Here is a 23,010-nt window from a genome sequence, read left to right on the forward strand (position 1 = left end):
TCTTTCAACGGTCAAAATTGTTTTCCGTATTTATTAGTCTAGATGGCCACGACGTGATAAATAATTTTGTTTTCATCGAGCTCATTTTAGCATACTGCTATCATGTCCATTCATGGAATGCATTTTACAGATATGATCACCAGCATGTGACGTCATAGAAGTCAATGTATCTCACGATTTAAGACCCTTTGTTACGTCATCAAAGTTTTGGTATTTCATATATAAATTTCACATAAACAGGTAAAGTCAGTTCTTTGCCATACTAAGGTTGTACAACGTCTTACGTATTCAGCGAAAGGACCAAGCGTTCAAGATGATTCTATCTTCTGAAATCGAAATATACGAGTTCGTAGAGGAATTAGGCCATGGGATGTTCAGCGATGTCGCGAGTTTCCGGCGAAAAAGCGACCGGAAAATCGTGGCGGTGAAGCGAATGTCCCGTGTACACTGTCTGATGGGCATCCGCGAAGCACGGCTACTCGCTGCTCTCACGGGCAAGAACGCGTGCAACCACCACATTGTCCGCTTCTACGAAGGTTTTGCGGACCGTTATTATTTTTACATTGTGGAAGAGGCAATGGAAATGAGCCTGACTGACTATCAGAAGGCGAACGCGCTGAAAAGGTTCAGAGTCTGCGACATCCGGACGGTTGTTCTGCAGGTGCTCGTAGCGCTGGCCAAACTGAAGGAGATGGGCATCGTTCACGCTGACATCAAGCAGGAGAACATCATGCTGGTTAACCAGCGCTTTCAGCCCTTCAGAGTGAAGCTGGTTGACTTTGGCTCCTCCATGACCGCCAACGAGCTGGCTGCAATGTGGACGCCATACATTCAGCCCAGGTTAGCAGACTTGACACTTTCCCAACAGCTGTGAACATAATTGAGAAAGGTTTTGACCTTAACTGGTAATAGCTTCGCTAGCAACAAGTGAAAAAATCCCCTCTAAACTGGGATTTCACTGGATCTAGGTTGGCCATTTTCTGCCCAATGTAGGCTACCTCTCCTTGTGCGGTAGGACAAAGTATTCCAACTAAATCGTCTTAACATTCATGACAAGGAAGCTATAGGAATACCCTGTCCTAGATTCCAAATTATTGCTACAGTTAATGCTACCAAGTACATTATTTCAGTGCAGTATAAATTTACATTGTTCTAAATCAGCCGTTGCATGTATTGCACTTATCCACCATGTTATCCATATATTTCTACGTTATTTACTGTAGAAATACTGTATATATATTGCAGAAATACATTTCGTGGCCTGTTCTTTACCTGTGCAATTGCCTGTTTCAGATTTATCAGAGCTCCCGAGGTCCTACTGGCCTGTCCGTGCACCGCGAAGATCGACATGTGGTCTCTGGGCTGCGTGATGGGGGAAATGGCCCTGGGTCGTATGGTGTTCCCCTCGCTGTGTGACCTGGAGCTGGCCCACAGCATCTTTGGCACCCGGGGGTTGCCCTCTCCCGCAATGTTAAAATCGGGCATCAAGACGAAGATGTTTTTCGACTGGGTGGAGACTGGTACGGGGGCACGTTTCTGGCTGCTGAAACCGTACAAAGGCAGGGAACTGCTCACAGGGACGCAGAGCTTGAGGAGGCACGCGCCAGCCAACCTGGACCTTCTGCAAGCCATGGAACAGCTGGAACATGGCTCAGCGGACTGCGACTACGCAGAGTTGGCTGACCGCAGGAGCCTGGTGGACCTGCTCGACCGGATGCTGACTCTCGAGCCAGAGCAGAGGGTCTGCCCCGACCAGGCCCTGCAGCACCCTTTCCTGACCCTGAAGCACCTCAGCGGGCGCGGAAAGTACCGCGCGTTCTACGCGCTGCAGGCGTACAGGGAGGCGGGCGTGTGTCCGCCCCAGGAGCGCTCATCGAATCACGAGGACTCCTCTGAGGAGAGCGACCCTGAGGTCCCAAGGAGGAAGAGGCGCTCCGTGGGACGTTTGCTGCGCTCGTTTTTCTCGCGCCTGTTCTCACGCCGGCGCAAGAAGCAGCCTACGACCTCTCAGGGCAACGAAGACGCCCTGGAGGGTCCCTCGAGCTCTGCCGCCCCCGGAGGCCAGCCGGCCCATAACCCCGTGACGACGGAGGTAAGTCTGGAAAAATTGTGGCTCTGATAGTCTTTTTTATGTCTTGCGCATAATTGGGGTACACATTTGTTGTCAAATTAAGTAACTTTGTGCCCCACTCATTGTCACAGGAGGGATGCACTGAGACTGCAGGCAGCAGTTCAGCCCCAGAGGAGTCAGAGGAGTGCGCTGGGAGCAGCGGCAGCCCTCTGGACGCCCCCGAGGAGCCCCCCAAAAAGAGAGGCTTCCTGAGGTGGCTGCGGACCCGCTTCTCTACACGCCGGGGCAAGAAGTCCGACGCCGCTCCGGGCAGCAGCAGCAGCAGCCAGTAGGGTTCCGGGGAGGCGGACGGCGCGGGAAACGCCAGGAGATGGAAGTCATGGGTATGGCCTTGCTGCAAAAGAAATGGTTTTTGAGAATTTTCTATGTGCTGACAGCATGTATTGATATAATGGAACTCAAGATCCAATGGAAATAGCCTACTTCCGTTCCATTTTTTAAAAATTTTCAGTTAATGCTGTTATTGTTCGTCTCAGCTGAATGAAGCTGAATTAACCACTTATTGCTGTCACCCAGGTGATGGTAAGGAAGCTAGGATGGCCCAGGCCTTCAGTAAGAAATATGGTAAGAAGGATTGGCAAGTAAGTCCTTTTTCTGCATCCAAGCATCTGTCCACACATCTGCTGTTTGTCGTTGGTTAGTATTATCGGTGTTCATGTGCGTGTGGGAGTGGGATTCTAGATGAGACAGAAAATAATTATTTATTTATGAAACACTATAATTCAAGCAATTTTGCAGCAGCCTTTTACAGGGATGGCCAACAGCCACGGGCCATATTCAGGAAAACTTGAGTTGTGATCTGGGATCTGTTTTCCCTGGTCCATAGCCTAACCTCATCCATTGATGCGGGTAAGAGGTAAATAGGCTAAAACGTATTTCAGACTTGGCTGCTGTAATGAATATGTGCTTGGGAGTTTTTCCAGCAGGGTTACCACGGCACGGATCCACAGTCCAGAGGGGTAGAGAAGGTGAGCTATGATAGTCAGGCCATATAAGAACAGTCCAAAGCCATGGTATTTCCTACACAGATGCTGAACAAGTTTCTACCCGTCTGTCCCTCCCACTCACACAGGAGACACTCCACTGAGCATGGGCAGAAGGTGGCTGCGGATATACTGCCCCCTCTTTGGTGGTTGCCGTGGCAGTAAGAAGTCGGTCCCCACTCCAGGATAGCGATGACTGACTGTAGGGGTTCTGGAAAAGGACAGCGCAAAAAAAGACGACAAGATGGAGAAAGTGGTGAGGAGAGAAATGACTTGCAATTGCTGCGAAATAAATTGCGTTTAGTCTGATTTTTGATTATAATAACGAGTGCTGCTAGTGTACATCTCAGCCAAATGCAAGTCATAATTCCACCTTTTGAGCACTGACATTTCAAATCCTTTGCAGAATCCATTTATGAAGATGGATAATATCCAGCCACGGTCCATATTCAGAAAACATCTCAGTAGGAGTGGTGATCTAGAGCATGAATATGGGCCTAGGAGACGGGCTACCAGGAGGCTGGGATCCACTAACAGCCCAGTCTAGAGGGGTAGACCAGGTCAACTTAAGAGACGAGGTAAGCCAGGCTAAATTAGAGCAGTTCATACCCATGATTGTTACTGAACATATGCTAAATGCAAGTTTTCTGCCTGTCTATCCCTCCCACTCTCACAGGAGACACTCATGCCCACCCAGACCCCTCGGTGTCAAACACCCCAAACCTCGTCCTCTGTCACAGTGTGCATGGAGCTGCAACTCCGCCACCAGGAACGCAGTCGGACTGCACCTCCCTGTACTCCCTCCAGGTCCTCGCTGTACAGAGAATCTTTGTGACGCTGTGTATAAAAAGACGAGCTATACAAATAAAATGAATGTCAAAGTCTTTGAGTTATAATTTGAAAAAGAAAATAAATGCGTAACATGGTATACTGTGGCACTCTTTCAGTGAGTCATTTTTTTCCAGGTTAGATCAGCCAGTTAGTTTCTTCCTGGCCAAAGGTGATGTATTTTTAAGGAGATTCAAATGCTGGTGTAGTTGGTTATTGTAACCAACCTTTGATTGTCGGTTTAAATCCAGCTCCCAAGGACTGATTCTCTCCTTTCATTCTGCACATTTCTGGAATGCTAAAGGCCTTCAGAAATGCATCAAAAACACATTCAATGATAATGTTGAAACTTGTGTGATGAGCACGAGATGTGGCAGCAGTTTCTGGAACATCCAGAAGCCAATAATACTGAAAAGAAGTCATTCCCTGACCGGGAATCGAACCCGGGCCGCGGCGGTGAGAGCGCCGAATCCTAACCACTAGACCACCAGGGAAGATATATGCAAAAATTTCATAGGATGTACCGAGTTCCGCTAATTACAGATTGTCGAACGGATTATGCTGAAGCGAAGTACAAGTAGAACATTTCAGAAAGAAGCGGAAACGCAGTCGTCTGCTTTGCACTCTTGGTAGAATGTCATTTTGATTAGGTAATAGAACCAATGAAACTGTGAATAGGCCATCCAGCCCATTTTAGCTTGAAATGCTAGTATCTTCACAAATCATAGTTCAAATGAACTGTTCTTATGATGAAGTATGATGTTGCACATTAACTTCCAAGTAATCTGTTTACTATCAAAAGTATTTTCACTTTCGTCTGCTTAATGCTGTGCATATCAGTAGATCAGAAAGCTCTTGCTTACCATAGGTACTCCATTAATAAAATATAAATAAAATGCATTTGTATTTGAAATAGTAATCGATCATTTTAAAAAACTGAGGAGTCGGTATTTGGGAGCTGTCGGGCATTTTCAAAGGACAGAATTTATCCAGTATTGAGTCAATCCACCTTGGATTTCTGGTTGCTTAGCAGCAGCAGAGCCAAACAAGCAAAACATGTGACGTAACCAGATTCTCTTTGGTAAACGTCTTATAAATTACGATCTTTGTTGAATTTTAGATGTTACACTAAGCGAGCATGTTTATTCATTAATGTTCTGTAGTTTCTTGCTCATTCTCCGTGAGACAAAGTTTCTGCATAAATATTGGCCTATGTTTGCACTTATGTTTGCAAATCGTTAACAGAAGAGATAGACGCCACACAGAAAACAGTAAAACCATGAAAAACGTTTCCAATTTACATTAGCATAATTATTTAAACAAACCTCTTCACGTTTAAATCTGAATTATAAAACGGATTTTATAAACACGCTTTTACTGTTTTCCAGGGGCTTCTGCCAGCGGTGGCTATGATGACGCTATGAATCCCGAATGTAATCCGATTCTCCAACAAATGAGATTCTGAGTTTTTGGGGGACAACTGGGAACAAGATGGCTGATCTCAGCGAAGAAACTTTCTTTCCTTCGAGTCAACGTTAGCAACATTTTAATATGCATTTCTAAAATTTAGGGGGAAATTAAGCAAATTGAGAATTAACGCCGACAAGAGTTTAAGTTACTTAGTTAATGAGTGTTAATAGATAGAATATTGAATATTGTAACGTGCTTCGTGAAGAGTCGACCTTTCTTTTTGTTTTTCTTTTTTTTCTGTTGATGTTGAAAGAAAAAACATTTAGTTAGCTGTAACTTTATAAGGTGTCTGCTTTAAATAAATAGGAACCGGATAATTGCTGTAGTTATGATAACTTTCGGAAGCGAGTTGGATAGTTTGCAGTTGTGTAGCTTGTCGTTTTGAAAATATTTTGAGTACGGAAAAATCATTGCTTACAAAATAGTTCATGTCTGAAATGTCGAAAACCAGGGTTGAGTTAGTATTTTATAGCGCAATACGTGTTCGTGGTTTGAGCGGCTAAATACTTTCATGTAGGTAGTTAACGTTAGTAAATTATTTGTCCCGTGGGCTGAAATCGATTTAAAAAATACAGTAATGAGCTCGAGTCGAGTTAGGTCACCACAGCTAAACCAGACAGGCAGGCTTCCCCCAAGCGCGACGGGATCTTCTCTGGCGCACAGGATGGATCCGAGTGACGGCATCGAGATGGAGAGAATCCAGCATCAGGATTTAGGTCTGGGGGCTTCGATGATCACTCCGTCTCCGCCTTCCTCGAGCTCCAGGCAGGCGTGGAGTCGTGACAATCCGGGGTTCGAGCACGAGGAGGATATGCTCGGGCCGGACTGGCCTCCGGCGAGTCCGGGACGGAGGTCGGTGTCAACGGCGTCCAGCAGCAGCGGCAGTAGCAGTAGCGGTCTGGGCAGCTACGCCGGTGGCAGCGACAGGGCACGGATTCACCGAGGGCTCTATCCGGACCCAACGGCGGAGGCGCTCCCGCACCAGGAAAGGAATGATCACCGTGGATGTGGGAAAAGAATACTTGAGAAAATAAGAGGTATATTTTTTCACTCTTATGGACATTTTTACAAACTTAAGACACTCCCATTTAAGACGAGATGCGTTTATTTAATTCAATTTTGGGGGCACTGGGATAACATTACTGGGTAAAGCAGTTATGATTGTTATTGCTGATGTTCTATTAGATTTTGGTGATGCATCTAACAGCCTGTTGCTTTCAGTTCTTTGGGGAACCCGTTTGATGGACGAAAGCCCTAACAGCAGAGAGCGATACCTGAAAACCATTCTTCGCGAGATGATAACCTATGTGGTTTTCCTGATCACAGTATGCATTTGTAAGTAATTATTTTGACAGCATTTGAGAAAAAACGATGAAGGTATAGAGTCGGAAATTCCATTTTGTACGAAATTAAAAGGTAGCTCGTTAAACTGCGAAATCCTTTATCGTGATTTCACGGAAACGGTGCACCCTGTTCTTGAGCAGAAACTTTTGTTCAATGCAAAATTAGTAGTGTTGAATTCGTCGAAAAGCTTTCATTGTCTGATGACATGATTTTATGCTAAAACATTAACTTTCAGTCGATAACTCTGCCCAATTTATGTTAACATGCTGGTTCATAAATTCCACTGTACCCTTTGGGAGACAGGGTGAGTTTCCTGTTAGGCTCACCTGATTGGCTGCTGCCAGGGGGCAGGACCAGCAGGGAGGGATGTTGAATGCAGTAGAAACGTCAGTTGGAACTGTACCCAACCCTCCCTGCTCCATGTCACTGTTCTGTGGTTCCCCGTACTCTCCCCCTGGTAGTGATCAGGTGTGGACCATTGGTTCTTAAACCTTTTAATGTCAGAGCCCAAATTCTAAATACTTTTTAACATCAGGGTGCTGTCAAGTATGCATACTAGCATAGCCTAGTGGAGCCCGGTCTCATTCCGGGACCCACCTGGTAGGCTTGTACACGTCCATTTTGGGCTCCCGACCCATAGGCAAATTTCCAGCTGACTGTATTCGTTTCATGTGTGTTCTAGTGACTTACGGAATGGTGAGCTCCAACATGTACTTCTACACCAAAGTTATGTCTCAGCTCTTTTTGGACACACCCCTGTCCAGCAGCGATAAGACCACCTTCAAAAGTCTGAATACCATGGATGAGTTCTGGAAGGTATCGTGCCACCTGTTTTTTTAAACATCATTTTATATTTACAAATTATACATTGAAAAATGACACGTTTCCACTCTATTTTAACGATGAGACTTTTCTCAACACCGTTTATAATTTAAATCAGGGCTGCCCAACTCTGTTCCTGGAGATCTGTCGTCCTGTAGGTTTTCACTCAAACCATGACAAAGCACTCCTCACTCAACAGCTAGAAATCTTGTTGAGCTGCTGAGTAGTAGTATTAGTAATCTGTGCCAAATAAGGGTTGAAATGGAAACCTACCCTGACAGTAGTTCTCGAGTAACACAGGTTGGGCAGTCCTGATTTACGCGATTCATTCTAAACGAGCGCTTGTCCAATCCAGTTCACAGAGGAGCCGCTTCTCAACGGGCTCCACTGGGAGGTGTGGTACAACAACAGGACGTTGGCGGAGAACCAGAGCCTGGTGTACTACGAGAACCTGCTCCTGGGGGTGGCACGAATCCGGCAGGTGAAGGTGCGGAACCAGTCCTGCACCGTGCACCAGGACCTGCAGGGGGAGCTGCAGGACTGCTACGACGCCTTTTCCAGCGGCAGCGAGGACCGCGCCCCCTTCGGCCTCAAGAACGGAACTGCGTACGTTTCACCACCCGCTCCTTCCCCCTTTGCTTTGTGGCTGATTGCGCAATGTTTTGAAAAGGACATGCAACTTCACAAGTTTATTAACAAACAAGAGACCAGTTGATCCACAGTTAAGGCACTGGGCTCGTTAAGAAGGCTATTGACCCAGGCCCTGACAATTGTAGTAAGTTTCAAGAGAGGTACTCTCACACCTGAAAGAAAACCGAATTAAAATTACAAATCGCCTCGTTAATGAGCCTGTGCCTTAATTGAGGATCAGCTGGTCTTTGTCAATTAACTTGTCAATTTGCAAAAAACAGGACTTTTAAAGTTTCCTTACTTTGAATGTCATATGAGTGGCGTGCGTATATATGGAAGATGAATGTGTAAGTGACTATCTAACGTACTAAGAGTATTCCTGTGATGACGATGGTGAGGTCGGTCTCTGTGCGACAGGTGGACATACACGGAGCAGGCGCGTCTGAACGGGACCGGACACTGGGGCCGGATCAGCAGCTACGGAGGCGGGGGGTATTATTTGGACCTGTCCCGCTCCAGGGAGGAGACGGCCGCACAGCTCCGCGCGCTGAAGGAGAACCTGTGGCTGGACCGGGGTTCCCGGGCGGTCTTCATCGACTTCTCCGTCTACAACGCCAACATCAACCTGTTCTGCGTAGTCAGGTAGGGCTGCCCCTGCTGAGGTCTGCCCTTTCCTATGGTAGCAGGTGTATGGGGCATGTTGAGCATTTCAGATGGCTAATGTAATGCATTTCAAACGGGTGATGTTAAGCATTTTAGACTGATCATGTTGTGCATTTCAGTTGGGTGTTGTTTTGTATTTCAGACAGGTGATATTGTGCATTTCAGGCAGATTGCGTGCATTTCAGACTAGCACTGTTGTGCATTTCAGACTGGTGATGTTGTGCATTTCATACGGGTAATATTTCACATTCAGACAGGTGATGTGCATTTCAGACTAGCACTGTTGTGCATTTCAGACTGATGTTCTGCATTTCAGATGAGCACTGCTCTGCATTTCAGACTGATGTTGTGCATTTCAGACTGCTGTTGTGCATTTCAGACTGATGTTGTGCATTTCAGACTGCTGTTGTGCATTTCAGACTGATGTTGTGCATTTCAGTCTGGTGTTGTTCATTTCAGACTGATGTTGTGCATTTCAGACTGGTGGCGGAGTTCCCCGCCACGGGGGGCGTTGTGACCTCGGGGCAGTTTCAGACGGTGCGGCTGCTTCGGTACGTGAGCGGCTGGGACTACTTCATCGCCACCTGCGAGATCGCCTTCTGCCTCTTCGTCCTCTACTACGTGGTGGAGGAGGTCCTGGAGATTCGCATCCACCGTGTGCATTACTTCAGAAACCTGTGGAACTGCCTGGATGTTCTCATCGTGGCGGTGGGTGCAGACTGAAAACAGGAGGGAACCCTAATCCCTGTCTAATACTCTGGTTTTTTTTTTTTAAATACTCGCATATTTTCATGCTGCTTGAATCACTATTCAGCCAAAAAAAAAGATGGTTTTCACCAGACAGGGTCTTTAAACCCTTCTCTGTGGCAAAGAATACCTTGGTTTTAAAGAGATAGTTATGTGGTTTTATGATATTTCAGTTTTTCGTGTATGTGTCTGATGGGACCATATGGTTTTTGTGTTTGAAGGATGAAGTTTCTGTTTACTTGTCAGGATTACAGTGGACATTCAGTGGGGAGTTTATATAAAGTGACCAATGCCACTTATCCGTTATTTCAAATTATAATCAAAGGTGTTGTTTTAATTTTTTTATTTCACAGCTGAGCAGTGCAGCCATCATTACAAACATTTACAGAACCTGGTCCGTTGGTCAGAAGCTGCAGAATCTGCTTCACCACTACAGTTCGTACCCGGACTTCCAGCATCTGGCCTACCTGCAAGTCCAGTACAACAACCTGGCTGCCGCCATCGTCTTCTTCGCCTGGGTCAAGGTGAGTGCGGTGAACTGTGCTGTGTTTTGAAAGGCGAGTGTTAGCAGGTGATAAGATACCAGCAAACGTACACTTTAACAGTGGAAGTAAAACACGTCTTTTTTGGCTATGCTCATTTGTCATATAGCAACATATTTACGAACATTCTCTCTTTTTTTTATTTTTTTTTACACAAAAAAGATCATTTTTGTTTTTTTTTTTAGGTACTAAATGTGTGGGTTCTGTTTGTGATATTGTTTCTTTCTTTTGTTTCTCTGACTTTTTGCAGTTGTTCAAGTTCATTAACTTCAACAAGACAATGAGCCAGCTGTCCACCACCATGTCTCGCTGCGCCAAGGACATCACCGGCTTCACCATCATGTTCCTCATCATCTTCCTGGCCTACGCCCAGCTGGCCTACCTGGTGTTCGGCACGCAGATCAGTGACCTCAGCACGTTCCAGGGCTGCATGTAAGTACCGTGTCTGCGCCTGTGACACATCGCTGCGTGTTCCCTGATTGGTCTGTTCTTCTCTGTGCTTACTTGAAAGCCGGTTCACTTGTGATGTCACTTCATGAGTATCAGTCAAAACCACGGCCTGGATTCAGTCAACAGGTCTTCTTAACAAAAAAAATGCAACTGTTAGGGTTTTTCATCAGAATCACGGTTCATTTTGGAGAAGGCAAAACTTCTGATCTGTGGTTGTTTATATTAAATAATTAAAACTTGTGTTTGTTTGCAAGTCGAAGTTTTGGCCAAGTGTTGATTGAATCCAGGCCAACGTGTTATGCCTGTTAAGCAAAATTGTAACCCAAAATTGTGATGCACATATTAAGTCAGATGCCCCTCCTTACTTTTGTGTTCTCTGTCCACAGTTTCACCCAGTTCCGCATTATCTTGGGTGATTTTAAATTCTCCGAACTTGAAGAAGCAAACAGGGTGTTGGGTCCACTGTACTACACCACATTCGTGTTCTTCGTGTTCTTCATATTGCTGGTGAGGAGCTGCAAGTTCACCTATCTAAAAATGTTTTAATAGGCCTTGAAAGTTTTGCAGCTTTGTAGCGTAAGCTCATATAAACTTTTTATAAATTTAATGTCAGTGAGGTACATTTTATGCTGTATTGATTTCAACATACCAGATGTTTTTGTGATTAAATGCACTTTTTTAGAGAGAGATTTGAAAAGCCCAGAAAGTGAACTATCCCTTTGAAGAGAATAATGGACGTGATGCAGTGTAATCGTTCTCCTCTTGCTTCCACAGAACATGTTTTTGGCCATAATAAATGAGGCCTACTCAGAGGTCAAAGGTGACATGGCCCAGCAGAAGTCTGAAATGGAGCTCACAGATCTCATTAAGAAGGTATTCATTCAGTCAGGTTAAGGCCTCCATTGAATGTACACTTTCATCTTCAGGTGTACATATTGTTGGTATATTGACACTCATTCTTCTGCCCTAATTAATATGGACTTCGCTTTGGATAAAAGCGTCTGCTAAATAAATGTAATGTAATGTAACTTACGATATTCAAGGCCAGTGGAGTGATGCTAACGCTAAGTGCCGCCCGCTCGCCCGCAGGGCTATAACCAGGCTATGGTGAAGCTCAGGCTGAAGAGCACCACGGTGGACGATATCTCCGAGAGCCTTCGCCAGGCAGGAGGCAAGCTCAACTTCGAGGAGCTGCGGCAGGACCTGAAAGGGTGAGCGCCTCCCTTCCCAGCATGCCTTGCGATTTTTTTTAGAGCTGGGTTCGTTCACGTGCCTTCACTTGCCAGAATCCAACCTTTTTGTGTGTTGCGTCTGTCTGTACAAGTCTCTTAATTCTACTGGTGTTGTAGTGGAAGAGTGAACTGATTAGTTTTGTGTGTGTGTGTGTGTGTGTGTGTTTTCAGGAAGGGGCACACCGATGCAGAAATTGAAGCCATCTTCTCCAAGTATGATCACGATGGAGACCAGGAGCTGACTGAGCATGAGAACCAACAAATGAGAGACGACCTGGAGAAGGAGAGAGTGAGTCCTTCTCTCACCTCCCCCAGACTCTCCCTCTCTCCCCCTCATCTTCTCCTCCCTCTATCCATCTTTTCCTCTATCCCACTGTACCTCTCTATTTCTCTTTCTCCCTCTCCTGCTCTGTCCCACACTACCTCTCCATTGTCTTCCCTGTCCACCCCACTCTCAGTCTTGTCTCTCTCTCCCACCTGTCATACGACTCCTGGATTCTTGCACTCCACTTCTTTCTCCTCCTCCATCCCCTCTCCCTCTCCCTCCCTCCCTTTCTCTCAGTTCTCTCTCTCCCCGCTCTGTCAGGAGGACCTGGATCTGGAGCACAGTTCTCTCTCTCTCTCTCTCAGTTCTCTCTCCCTCCCTCCCTCTCTCTCAGTTCTCTCTCTCTCCTCGCTGCGTCAGGAGGACCTGGATCTGGAGCACAGTTCTCCCTCTCTCAGTTCTCTCTCCTTCCCTCCCTCTCTCTCAGTTCTCTCTCTCTCCTCGCTGTGTCAGGAGGACCTGGATCTGGAGATCAGTTCTCTCCCTCTCTCAGTTCTCTCTCTCTCTCCTCGCTGTGTCAGGAGGACCTGGATCTGGAGATCAGTTCTCTCTCTCAGTTCTCCCTCTCTCTCAGTTCTCTCTCTCTCCTCGCTCCGTCAGGAGGACCTGGATCTGGAGCGCAGTTCCCTCCCGCGCGCGGCGAGCAGCCGGAGTTTCCCGCGCAGCCAGGACGACTCGGAGGAGGACGACGACGAGGACAGCGGCCACAGCTCGCACCGCCGCGGGAGCAGCTCGGGGGGCGTGTCCTACGAGGAGTTCCAAGTGTAAGCCCCGCCCACAAACCCCTTCTCACGCTCTCTGCCGCCCCCTCCAGGCTGTTTATCAGTGCATTTGGTTTGTGTTACCCCCCCCCAGGTTGGTGCGGCGTGTGGACAGGATGGAGCACTCCATCGGCAGCATCGTGTCCAAGATGGACGCCGTGATCGTGAAGCTGGAGGCCATGGAGAGAGCCAGGCTGAAGAGGAGGGACGTGCTCGGCCGGCTGCTGGACGGCGTGATGGAGGCGAGTCTCACCGCAGCGCGCGCGCTCTTACCCGCTCTAAACCAGCGGCGAATGGGGACCGCACGCTTAGCCACAGCGCAGTGAAAAACAACCACGTCAGCCAAACTTCATATCCTGAACCACTCTGCTGAACCTGCTCATGCTGACCATTGCCTGATACAATGAGGACCACAATAGAAATAAGTCATCATGACTTTAATGTGCTACCAACCCTATGTATATTTAAAGATATGTCTAAATAAATTAAATTTCTCTCTCCCTCTCTCCACCCCCTCTCACTCTCTCTCACATACTCTTTCTCTTTTCCTCTCTCCCTCCCTCTCTCTTCCTCCCTCTCTCCCTCACATGTACTTCTTCCCTCCCTCTCTCTCCGTCCCTCTCTCACACACTCCCCCACCTCTCTCCCCCTCTCTCTCCCCCCCCAGGACGAGCGGACGGGCAGGGACAGCAGCCTGCACAGGGAGCAGACCGAGAGGCTGGTGAGGGAGGAGCTCGAGCGCTGGGAGTCTGACGACGCCGTGTCGCAGGTCAGCAGCAAGCCCCGCCCCCGGCCCTCCTCCTCCCAGTCCGCCGAGGGGGTGGAAACCGGGGGCAACGGGGGCGGGCACGCGTGAGGTCACAGGTCACCGCACCCGAGGCTCAAATCCCACCCCCCCTCTCCACACACCCCACACATCTGAGGATCCTACACCATTCTGAAGATATATTTCATCAAATGAAGTTTAATTCACTGAGCTATGGATTATCTGAAAGGAACTATGAACTAAGCCGGGCCTGAGCTGTGGTGAAGTAAAATTTATATATTTCTAATCAATATACTGGTCCCGCAGAGTATTTGGAAACACAGGGCCAGAATAAAACAGTGTCTTGTTCATTTCTCATCTGTAACATGGTTACGCAGACAGATGGATTAAACAGTGAACCAGCTGTGAAAATGGTTATAATTGGACAAACAAAATCAGGAGTTTTAAGAAAACGCACATTCCAAAAGTTACGTTTTGCATGTTATTTTAAATGTGTTATTCATTTAAAAGTGTGTTATAACACGGTGTGTTATTCAGAGTCAGGAGAGTTGACCCAGTGTACCATTATGCATTGCAAACATAAAAATAACAGCATACGTTTGCATTCCTCTATTAATGTGGTACAGGTGCATCATGGGAGCTAAACAGTGATAGCATTATAAGAGCAGAACAGTCAACCCACATGTACACAAGATAACTTATACAGTTGCAACACAAGATATTAAATATTATTAGCAACAGAACTTGTTGAACATTGTTTTATTGAGTATTATTTAACAAGAACAGTAACGTGTAATCATCGTTTGGTTTTAAAACGGGTGTTCTCAACCCTAGTTTTGTCCCGCCCCGTGTCTGCTGGTTTTCGTTCCAGCAGATCTATTAATTAAGGTTGCTGAAAATGTATTTTAAGTTCCATAAGCTGAAAGATTTTAAGAGTGCTGGTCACTGACCTGCAGTCCCCACTGCAGTAAGGACATTTCTGTATTTAAATTGAATAATTTGCCACAAAACACAGAAAAAACGAAAGCTTTGCTTGTCTGAGAACTGATCTAACCAGTTAAAAATTCTTAAATGAAGATGAAATATTCATTATTTGTAACATGAATATCAGTTTCAAACATCCTTTTGCATTAAAAGGGTAAATCGTCTCATGATCTCATTACCTTCATGTATAATCGGACATTTGCTGTCAGTTAATTAGAAACAAATGATGGCTCTTCTTACTTCAGCGATTTAAATTAAGTCGGGAACTAAAAACCAGATGACACAGGGGTATTGGAGTACTGGGGTCGAGAGCCGCTGTTGTCAACGTCTCAATTTCGTGGCAGAAATTGTGCTTCGTGTTGGCGACCTTGTAGTCTTTGAAGGAGACCCAAGGTCATTTTATTATTGTAATTCTCATTAATATGATGAAGGTGTTTATGATTCTTATATTCACTCAAAGCACATTATACTTTAAGAAGGGAATTCACAATCTGCTTTTTTTTTTTTTAATCACACTATATTCATTTTTGCCAAACATTATTCTTTGTATCGCTTATTTTCCAGTTCTTTCCTCTATTTAATATAGGTGCAAGTGTGGCACATTCTGTCATGTTTAAAATACTATATCATTCCGTAATAATTCACGAGTAAGTTCTTATAAACCTATGATACATATTGTAACGAATAACAAACTTCAATTTGGAGTGCATCTAGTTTCATGGGAAACCCATGTGTGTTTTTGACTATGTACTGTACTTCAGTATGATGTAGTCATGTATTTTTTTCTGTTTACATTTGTAATAAAAAAAGGTGTTGAAAATAAATTGCGTATGGCCGTGCTGTTTTATTGTATTTTAAAGCAGCACTTCTGACCCATGTCAGTGCTAATCATGGCAGGGGCGGTGCACAGTTGGCTTTGTGTTGCCCAAGGGATATGGGAGGGATTCAGTCAGTGGGCACAGCTGCGTTCATTGCTCAAATGACCCCTGTTGGCCGTCCTGGCACCTGTGGCTGGCTCTCTGCACACACGTATAATTGGGTCTCCTCCGCCCCTACTCTGTGCATGCGCGGCTCTTGGCTGCAGTGTGAAAAGAAGCAGCTGGCTGACACCGCTCGGGGGAGAACCACAAGTTGTCTTCCCTCTCCTGAGCTGGCAGCCAGGGGGTGTAAATGAGCACGCTCGTAAATAGTTCACAAAATTTATTTTGTACAAGTCGTGTCCAGGGTAAAAAGTGCACTGTTGGCCTAACAAATTTCCAAAGTTATGCAAGGCACACTGGCTCTATTTTAAAATGGCAAGGCCTCGTAAAGTACAACTACAATCTGTCCACCCTGAAGTACAGTCTGTCGCAAGCATTCAACATGCCATGTACTGAAGGCACTCCTGAGTTCTGTTGGCAAAGGTGTGGTGGGTGCAGTTCCCCAGACGTCCTGCGGGGGGCAGCGCGCTCAGGCCCAGCGGCCCGAGGAGGTGAAGCTCCGGCTGAAGGTGGAGGTGAGGTGGGAGCTTTTGTGTTTGCCCCAGGCACCAAAGGGCACCACCAGCGCAGTGCTGTTATCTTCTGAGCCATACTGCAGGGCCTGGACCGGTAACATACACACGACACACACGCAAACAAGTTTCGTGATTTGTACATGTCAGCAATGAATGGTTGGTATCTAACACTACACAACTGCAGGTTAAGTACACTGCTAGATTCAGGCATTCACATTCATTTGGTTCTTGGTTAGGACACTTAACCTGCCCTTTTGCTTTATCAATGGTTAGATGAGCTAACTACTGCATCTGCTGAGAGGACAATGAAAGATGAGTGAGCGCCATTTCACTTCCGTCACCTGCTCAGTGATACGCTGGGCTGCTTCTTTAGGGTCATGGCACTGACTGATGACATCACAGATCTCCTGGCTGTTCATGATGAAGTTGATCCCATCTGTGGTGAGAGCCAGGAAGGCGTCATGGGCATGATGAAGCTGGGGGGGGGGGAACAGTCGTTAGAGCGCCCTCTGCAGGATGGAGCTGCATCCAAGAACATACTGTCGTCATCTCTGTCCTCTGTCACAGAAGTGAACACTGCCTTTAGCCTGGCCACGTGAAATGATACACGTTAACGAGACACAGCTGAACTGTGTAAACAGACTCACAGATCCACTGTGTAACGAGACTCGCGCATGTACCAGACTACGCTGCAGGTCAGACTACGCCTGATGTGTCACGACTACAGCTGCACTTGTAACAGTCGCTGCACGGGTGTCAGGACTACAGCTGCACTGTTTAACCTGAAGGGACACAGGCCTGGCACTGTGTAACAAACACACGCACAACACAACTACAGCTCACGGTAACAACAGCTGCCTGCGCGTACTCCAGAGGGACCTCACGCTGCTCTTATCCTGAATGACACCGACGCTCGGTCAGTGATGCTCCCCATACACAGCCCCCGTGCGTGCGGCGCCCACAGCACCAGCCACGACTGCCACTGACTCTAATCAAGACACCACACCGCCTGCTACTGACTGCTAACAAAACACACACACACACACACACACACACACGAACAAGCGCTTCCTGTCTGCGTGACATCAGAGTGCCCTGACGCTGCTCTTAATCCTGAATGACACAGGCGCTGCGTCACTGACTGCTAACAAAACACACACACTCACACACACACACACACACACACACACACACCTGCGTCCTCGCGCGAATCAGAGTGCCCCGCCATGTGCGGCCGAAGGGCTCGTGTGCTCGGCGCTTCCGCCGGCGACGCGTCCTCGCTTCGGCGCACCTCTCCCTCTCGTCCTTCCTCTCGGCGGTGTGGTCCACGGTCAGCTTGACGGCCTTGCCCTTGCGGGAGAGGATGGCGCGGCTGTCGCCCACGCTGCCCACCGCCAGCTCGATGCCGTCTCTCAGCAGCGCCACCGTGGCGGTGCTGCCCGCCGTCTGCAGGGATGCTGCCAACGGGAGGGGCACACCGTTACGCGCAACTGTACCGGTGTATAACAATGTGCTGCAACTTTCATTTAGCGGCAGCCATATTGGACAGATGCTTTTCATAGCGATGGGTCTGCAGTACCCACCATCAGCAGAGACGTGCAATTGTCTTTCCAGGGCTTTGTCGACTTCAAGGAATGCTTTGCGTAAAACCAGCTCAAGGTCTTCCTCCTTTGCAACTAGATCTCTGAAATGGCAATGCATCATAACAAAATTTTGTAGGCATACTATACACACATGCATACTGTCTTCATATATATGTGTGTGTCTGTGCCAGAGGGAACACTCAATCATAATGACACAACTGAAATTTGACAGATGCAATTTGCCCCAAAACCATAATGGAGTAAATTGAAAAAGAGAGCAGGTTAAAGGAAGAGGCGTGGCCTACCTGATGTACGTCTCCATGTACTTGTGGCAGAAGTCGGCCGCCTGCGGCCCGCCGTGTCCGTCGAACACGGCGAAGTACAGCACGGCGTCGGTGATCTGCGAGGCCTGCAGGCGGTCCTCGTTCTCCTTGCGCCGGCCCAGCAGGGAGGCCCCGCCCACTCGCGCCAGGCTGACTTTGGGGATGGGCGTGCCGTACTTTATGCTGGGCGGGAGCAGGATGGGCTCATCGATGCGGTCGTCCCAGATGCCGAAGGCGTCCCACGTGGTGGGCGTGCCGCTCCCATCGGGGTCAAACCTGGAGTTGCTGAGCCTGGGGGCGGGGCCACAGTGGAAGGGGCGGGGCTTGACCAGCAGGGCCCTTGCTGTCCACAGAACTCTGGTTCCAATGGGAAATATTTTGGACCTGAACAAGGTAATGGCAGCCACTGCTGACATCCCTCAGCTGCAGAACAGACACAAAGAGGCACAGACCTTATTACTGCAGTGCAGACAAAATAAGGAAGAGGTTCAGTTTGGATGCAAGGAAGGACAGACTCAGTACAGACACAGGGAGGAACAGACTGAGGGAGGTGCAAATCAGGAGGTCAGACACTGAGCACAGATGGAAGCACAGATCTGAAAGCCAAGACAGAGATGTCCTGTAGTTCAACGCATCAGTGCTGCAGAAAGGTTTCAAAAACTGAGAGCTTCTTCAGGCAAAATCTATATCAGTCAGCAGTTTCTTCTAGCTCAGTGTCTTCCTCGCAGGTAGAGTCTTCTGGCATTAATGTGTGATCAATTTCTGGCCGATTTAGGCCACACTAAGGAGTTGTTTTTCAGCAGTACTTGAAATGGTGTTGACATTTCCAACCAAAAGCATGTCGGGTAACAAGATAGCAAAACTGCAAGAAGTTTAAAATAAACACGGTTTCCGTTTATTAATTAACATTAGTTGGCACATTTGCCACGGGTCAGTGGACCAGCGACATCCCATTGGTGACCTCGGCGGGACTTGATCTTAACTCTAAATTAATGCAGAATCAAAACAGAAAATGATCACAATTTTTAAAGGTAAGTTAATGGTCAGACGCGATAATACTACAGTTTCAATAACCCACGCTATGCGTCAAAGTAAGTCCAATATCTAACCTGCTACATAGCCAATACACAGGAAGGAGTAGTTAACTAAAACAATAACATTCTCAGAGAACTGCGATTGAAAACAGGTAATCAGCTGATTAGTAACTAAAATGGATAACATAATAACTACCTTTACAGTATGACAACGAGTCAGTGCCTCACCAGTAAGATAACGAATGTAATGCATCCATACCTTTAGTTCAGTAAATTCGACGATGACTTGTATCGTTAACTAAGTTATACTTAACTCATTTTCAAAACGCGAACACTGTTAACTGTCAGGTGTCTGTTTAGCTAACTTCTTCAAGGTTTTCGGAGAACTTCGGTGACAGGACGCTTCCAGTCGTACTGCTGCCCTCCACGGGCCATTTCACGCACTGCACCCAAATTACCTCAACCCCACCCTCACGCGCAGGCAGTACATCACTGTCCCCTCCTCTATCAACCGGTGTCGCATGAGGCAAGCCAGTTTTACCCCCCCCCCCCAATGAAAACCCATATAGTGATACGTATTTTTTTTCGGCCATGCAATGCTTGAATATTCATAACACATTTTCAGAAAAACATTGTTACGCTCAGTGAAAAAAATAAACAAACAAAAAAGAATTCAAAATATAGCTACCGCAGGTGCATGGAGCAGGTACACTGTCGTTAGCTTTTGCATCAGAAATTAAACATTAAGATTACAAAAAATAAGCAACTTAATAAACTGTTCTCCATAGGGTACATTTATTGGTTGTCCCTTTCACATACAGACACTGTCCTAAAGGGATGTTGTACACTTGGCACATGTATCCGTCCCTGTGCTGTATTCACACACACTGAAATTATATGTTTTTTCGTTTGAAGAAGCTTGAAGCACCTGTTAGAATGCCCTGACGTTGATGTGGAAAAACCTTTCCACAGTTGGCACAATGAAAATGCACAAAGGCGGGCCGCCAAACTTCACAGGTTGTCATCATCAAACATCATCACAAGGTTCCCATGCTCCGTGCTATTTTAAGTAAATATTAGGTCAATAATGTGTTTGCAGTACAAGTACAATTCTGAATATATAAATTCAATATCTGAATATATAAATTCAATTCTGGATATATAAGTACAATTCCCGAATATATAAATTCAATTTCCGAATATATAAATTCAATTCTGGATATATAAGTACAATTCCCGAATATATAAATTCAATTTCTGAATATATAAATTCAATTCTGGATATATAAGTACAATTCCCGAATATATAAATTCAATTTCCGAATATATAAATTCAATTTCCGAATATAGTAAATCAATATGATAAAGTCCAATTCCCGTTAAATATAAATTCAATTTCGGCAATATATACTCAATTCTGATATTATAAAGTACAATTCTGAATATATAAATTCAATTCTGAATATATAAATTCAATTCTGGATATATAAGTACAATTCCCGAATATATAAATTCAATTTCCGAATATATAACTTCAATTCTGATATAAACTTCAATTCCGTATAATTCAATTCCGAATATATAAATTCAATTTCTGAATATATAAATTCAATTCTGGATATATAAGTACAATTCCCGAATATATAAATTCAATTTCCGAATATATAATTCAATTCGAATATATAAGCTACAATTCCGAATATATAATTCAATTCGAATATATAAATTCAATTTCCGAATATATAATTCAATTCTGGATATATAAGTACAATTCCCGAATATATAAATTCAATTTCCGAATATATAACTTCAATTCTGAATATATAAATTCAATTCTGAATATATAAATTCAATTTCTGAATATATAAATTCAATTCGATATATAATCAATTCCGAATATATAACTTCAATTCCGAATATATAACTTCAATTCTGAATATATAAATTCAATTCCGAATATATAAATTCAATTCTGAATATATAAATTCAATTTCTGAATATATAAATTCAATTCTGGATATATAAGTACAATTCCCGAATATATAAATTCAATTTCCGAATATATAACTTCAATTCCGAATATATAACTTCAATTCCGAATATATAACTTCAATTCTGAATATATATATAACTCGGTTTATAATCAGGCATATCACAAGACAGCCGTTTTTACTTTTTGAATAATTTCTTTTTTTTTCTTCATCGGCTACTGAGTGAGAAAAACAAGTTTAACATTAGCATCAGTAAAATTTGACAGTACAATCAAGGATAAGCAAACAAAAACGTTAAATAATTAAAATTTGAATGAGGCAATAATTCGGACTTCATTAAGGGGTCCTTATTTTCTTGGTATTAGGACCTTTCAAGTAGGGGCACCAAATTTCACAGGGAATGGCCCAAAGAGCTAGAGAAACAGAAAATAATCTCTTAACCAGCGAGAGTTTCATAGAAACCCTTGCTGCAGCATGCGACAGAATACCGTGTTATGGCTCAATGGCAAGCTCCAGCGCACACCAAACTACGGAGGAAGAGGTCTGCACGCTATTTCGCCGAGGCTCTCAACCAGGCGAACGTTTCCCTGCTCCTGTTTACAACCTGAGGCAATTCTCCAAACCGCGCAAAGAGTACAAAGTACAAATCAAAATCAAACAGGCCTAGTGATTGTAACAGTTCTAGTTTTTTCCATTTTCGTACCGCACTCTAGTCTGAGTTGGCCTGCTTGAGAACGGCTAAAAACAGGTAAAGATGGCTAGCGGCAGTGCGCCTGCCATGACAGTTCCACCAAACATAGGCCCTACCACTCTTTGAGAAACAAAAAAATAATAATTCATGTGTATGAATACTTTGCCCTTGGTTATATAATCAAGACAACATTGTCAAAAACGCGTTTGGAAACACTGTCATTGCTCATTTCAAACTGAATGAGGAAACGCATCTAGCTAGCTAACTTAGCCAAGCACCTCAAACACCGACATCGCGAGTTATTCAGAGTTTAAGCAGCTCATATGTACTCTGCGCGGTTTGGAGAAGTGTCTCAGGTTGTAAACAGGAGCAGGGAAACGTTCGCCTGGTTGAGAGCCTCGGCGAAATAGCGTGCAGACCTCTTCCTCCGTAGTTTGGTGTGCGCTGGAACTTGGAATGTCATAAAATCAGTTAGCGAGCTATATGTTATGTTATGATTAGCAAATTACGTTTTAGCCAGCTAGCTTGTTAGCAAGCACATATTTGGATATTCAATGTTGAAACTGCAGATGCACGTTCATTTTAGTTGTTAATTGTAATTACTAAATGTATTGACTGACATCGCGACAAGCCTACTTAAGATATAGCAGCTGATTTAAAAATGTGTGGGTAGTTTTTATCAGCGATGAAAACAAACAGCTCGGTAGTGAACTGAACACCATTACACAGGCGATCTGACAAGCAATATAAATCTTTATTAGAACAAGTACAGCACAAACAACATAAATCTTTATTAGAACAAGTACAGTCACAAAAGAGTAACGGTAGTACAAAACTTAATTCAGAGATATTTCACTTCGGTATAATAACATAAGTAATTTTGTGGAGCCTAACACATTGTACTTACATAGCATTTGCCTCCCCTGTTGACCGTCAACGTTAACAGAATCGCTTTTCCTCACAGTTGTCAGGCTCCCTATTCATTCATTTTCGGGACAACCGAGAGGAACAGAGACGCTGTTAACGGACAGCAGATGTTGCTTCACGCTACGAAAACACAATGGAGTCGTCTCCAGAAAAGAATTTGTAGTGTCGAAGTGAAACATCTCTTTAATCGGCTAACTTGATGTGGTTAGCAAGCTAGTTATTTAGCTTTCTGGTGAACCAGAGCTAACGTTATACTTACCTTCATAACCGAATATAAACTTCTCAAAA

The 23,010-nt window shown here is 45.2% G+C and overlaps 3 protein-coding genes and 1 non-coding gene across 4 annotated transcripts; 2 read left to right on the plus strand and 2 right to left on the minus strand.

Moving 5' to 3' along the window:
* Positions 1-20: 20 nt before the first annotated feature.
* Positions 21-4,123, plus strand: LOC135254482 (homeodomain-interacting protein kinase 4-like). Its single transcript, XM_064334659.1, has 7 exons — positions 21-840; positions 1,294-2,092; positions 2,203-2,454; positions 2,648-3,099; positions 3,204-3,370; positions 3,521-3,692; positions 3,791-4,123. The coding sequence occupies exons 1-3, from the start codon at positions 314-316 to the stop codon at positions 2,401-2,403; spliced, it is 1,527 nt and encodes a 508-aa protein (XP_064190729.1). The 5' UTR covers positions 21-313; the 3' UTR covers positions 2,404-2,454; positions 2,648-3,099; positions 3,204-3,370; positions 3,521-3,692; positions 3,791-4,123.
* Positions 4,124-4,364: 241 nt separating this feature from the next.
* Positions 4,365-4,436, minus strand: trnae-cuc (transfer RNA glutamic acid (anticodon CUC)). Its single transcript has one exon. It is a non-coding gene; the product is annotated as a tRNA-Glu (tRNA).
* A 792-nt stretch (positions 4,437-5,228) lies between these two features.
* On the plus strand, positions 5,229-15,502 carry pkd2 (polycystic kidney disease 2). Its single transcript, XM_064334657.1, has 15 exons — positions 5,229-6,449; positions 6,634-6,747; positions 7,439-7,572; positions 7,934-8,184; positions 8,626-8,850; positions 9,351-9,579; positions 9,972-10,142; positions 10,411-10,592; positions 10,997-11,117; positions 11,385-11,483; positions 11,700-11,821; positions 12,014-12,131; positions 12,768-12,931; positions 13,023-13,170; positions 13,596-15,502. The coding sequence occupies exons 1-15, from the start codon at positions 5,990-5,992 to the stop codon at positions 13,782-13,784; spliced, it is 2,727 nt and encodes a 908-aa protein (XP_064190727.1). The 5' UTR covers positions 5,229-5,989; the 3' UTR covers positions 13,785-15,502.
* Positions 15,503-15,863: 361 nt separating this feature from the next.
* On the minus strand, positions 15,864-19,533 carry ppm1kb (protein phosphatase, Mg2+/Mn2+ dependent 1Kb). Its single transcript, XM_064337904.1, has 7 exons — positions 19,373-19,533; positions 18,062-18,502; positions 17,757-17,857; positions 17,465-17,630; positions 17,274-17,286; positions 16,515-16,670; positions 15,864-16,259 (listed from the first exon to the last, which is right to left on the minus strand). The coding sequence occupies exons 2-7, from the start codon at positions 18,493-18,495 to the stop codon at positions 16,128-16,130; spliced, it is 1,002 nt and encodes a 333-aa protein (XP_064193974.1). The 5' UTR covers positions 18,496-18,502; positions 19,373-19,533; the 3' UTR covers positions 15,864-16,127.
* Positions 19,534-23,010: the final 3,477 nt, after the last annotated feature.

This window comes from Anguilla rostrata, chromosome 5 (genome assembly GCF_018555375.3).
Source record: "Anguilla rostrata isolate EN2019 chromosome 5, ASM1855537v3, whole genome shotgun sequence".
NCBI lineage: Eukaryota > Metazoa > Chordata > Actinopteri > Anguilliformes > Anguillidae > Anguilla > Anguilla rostrata.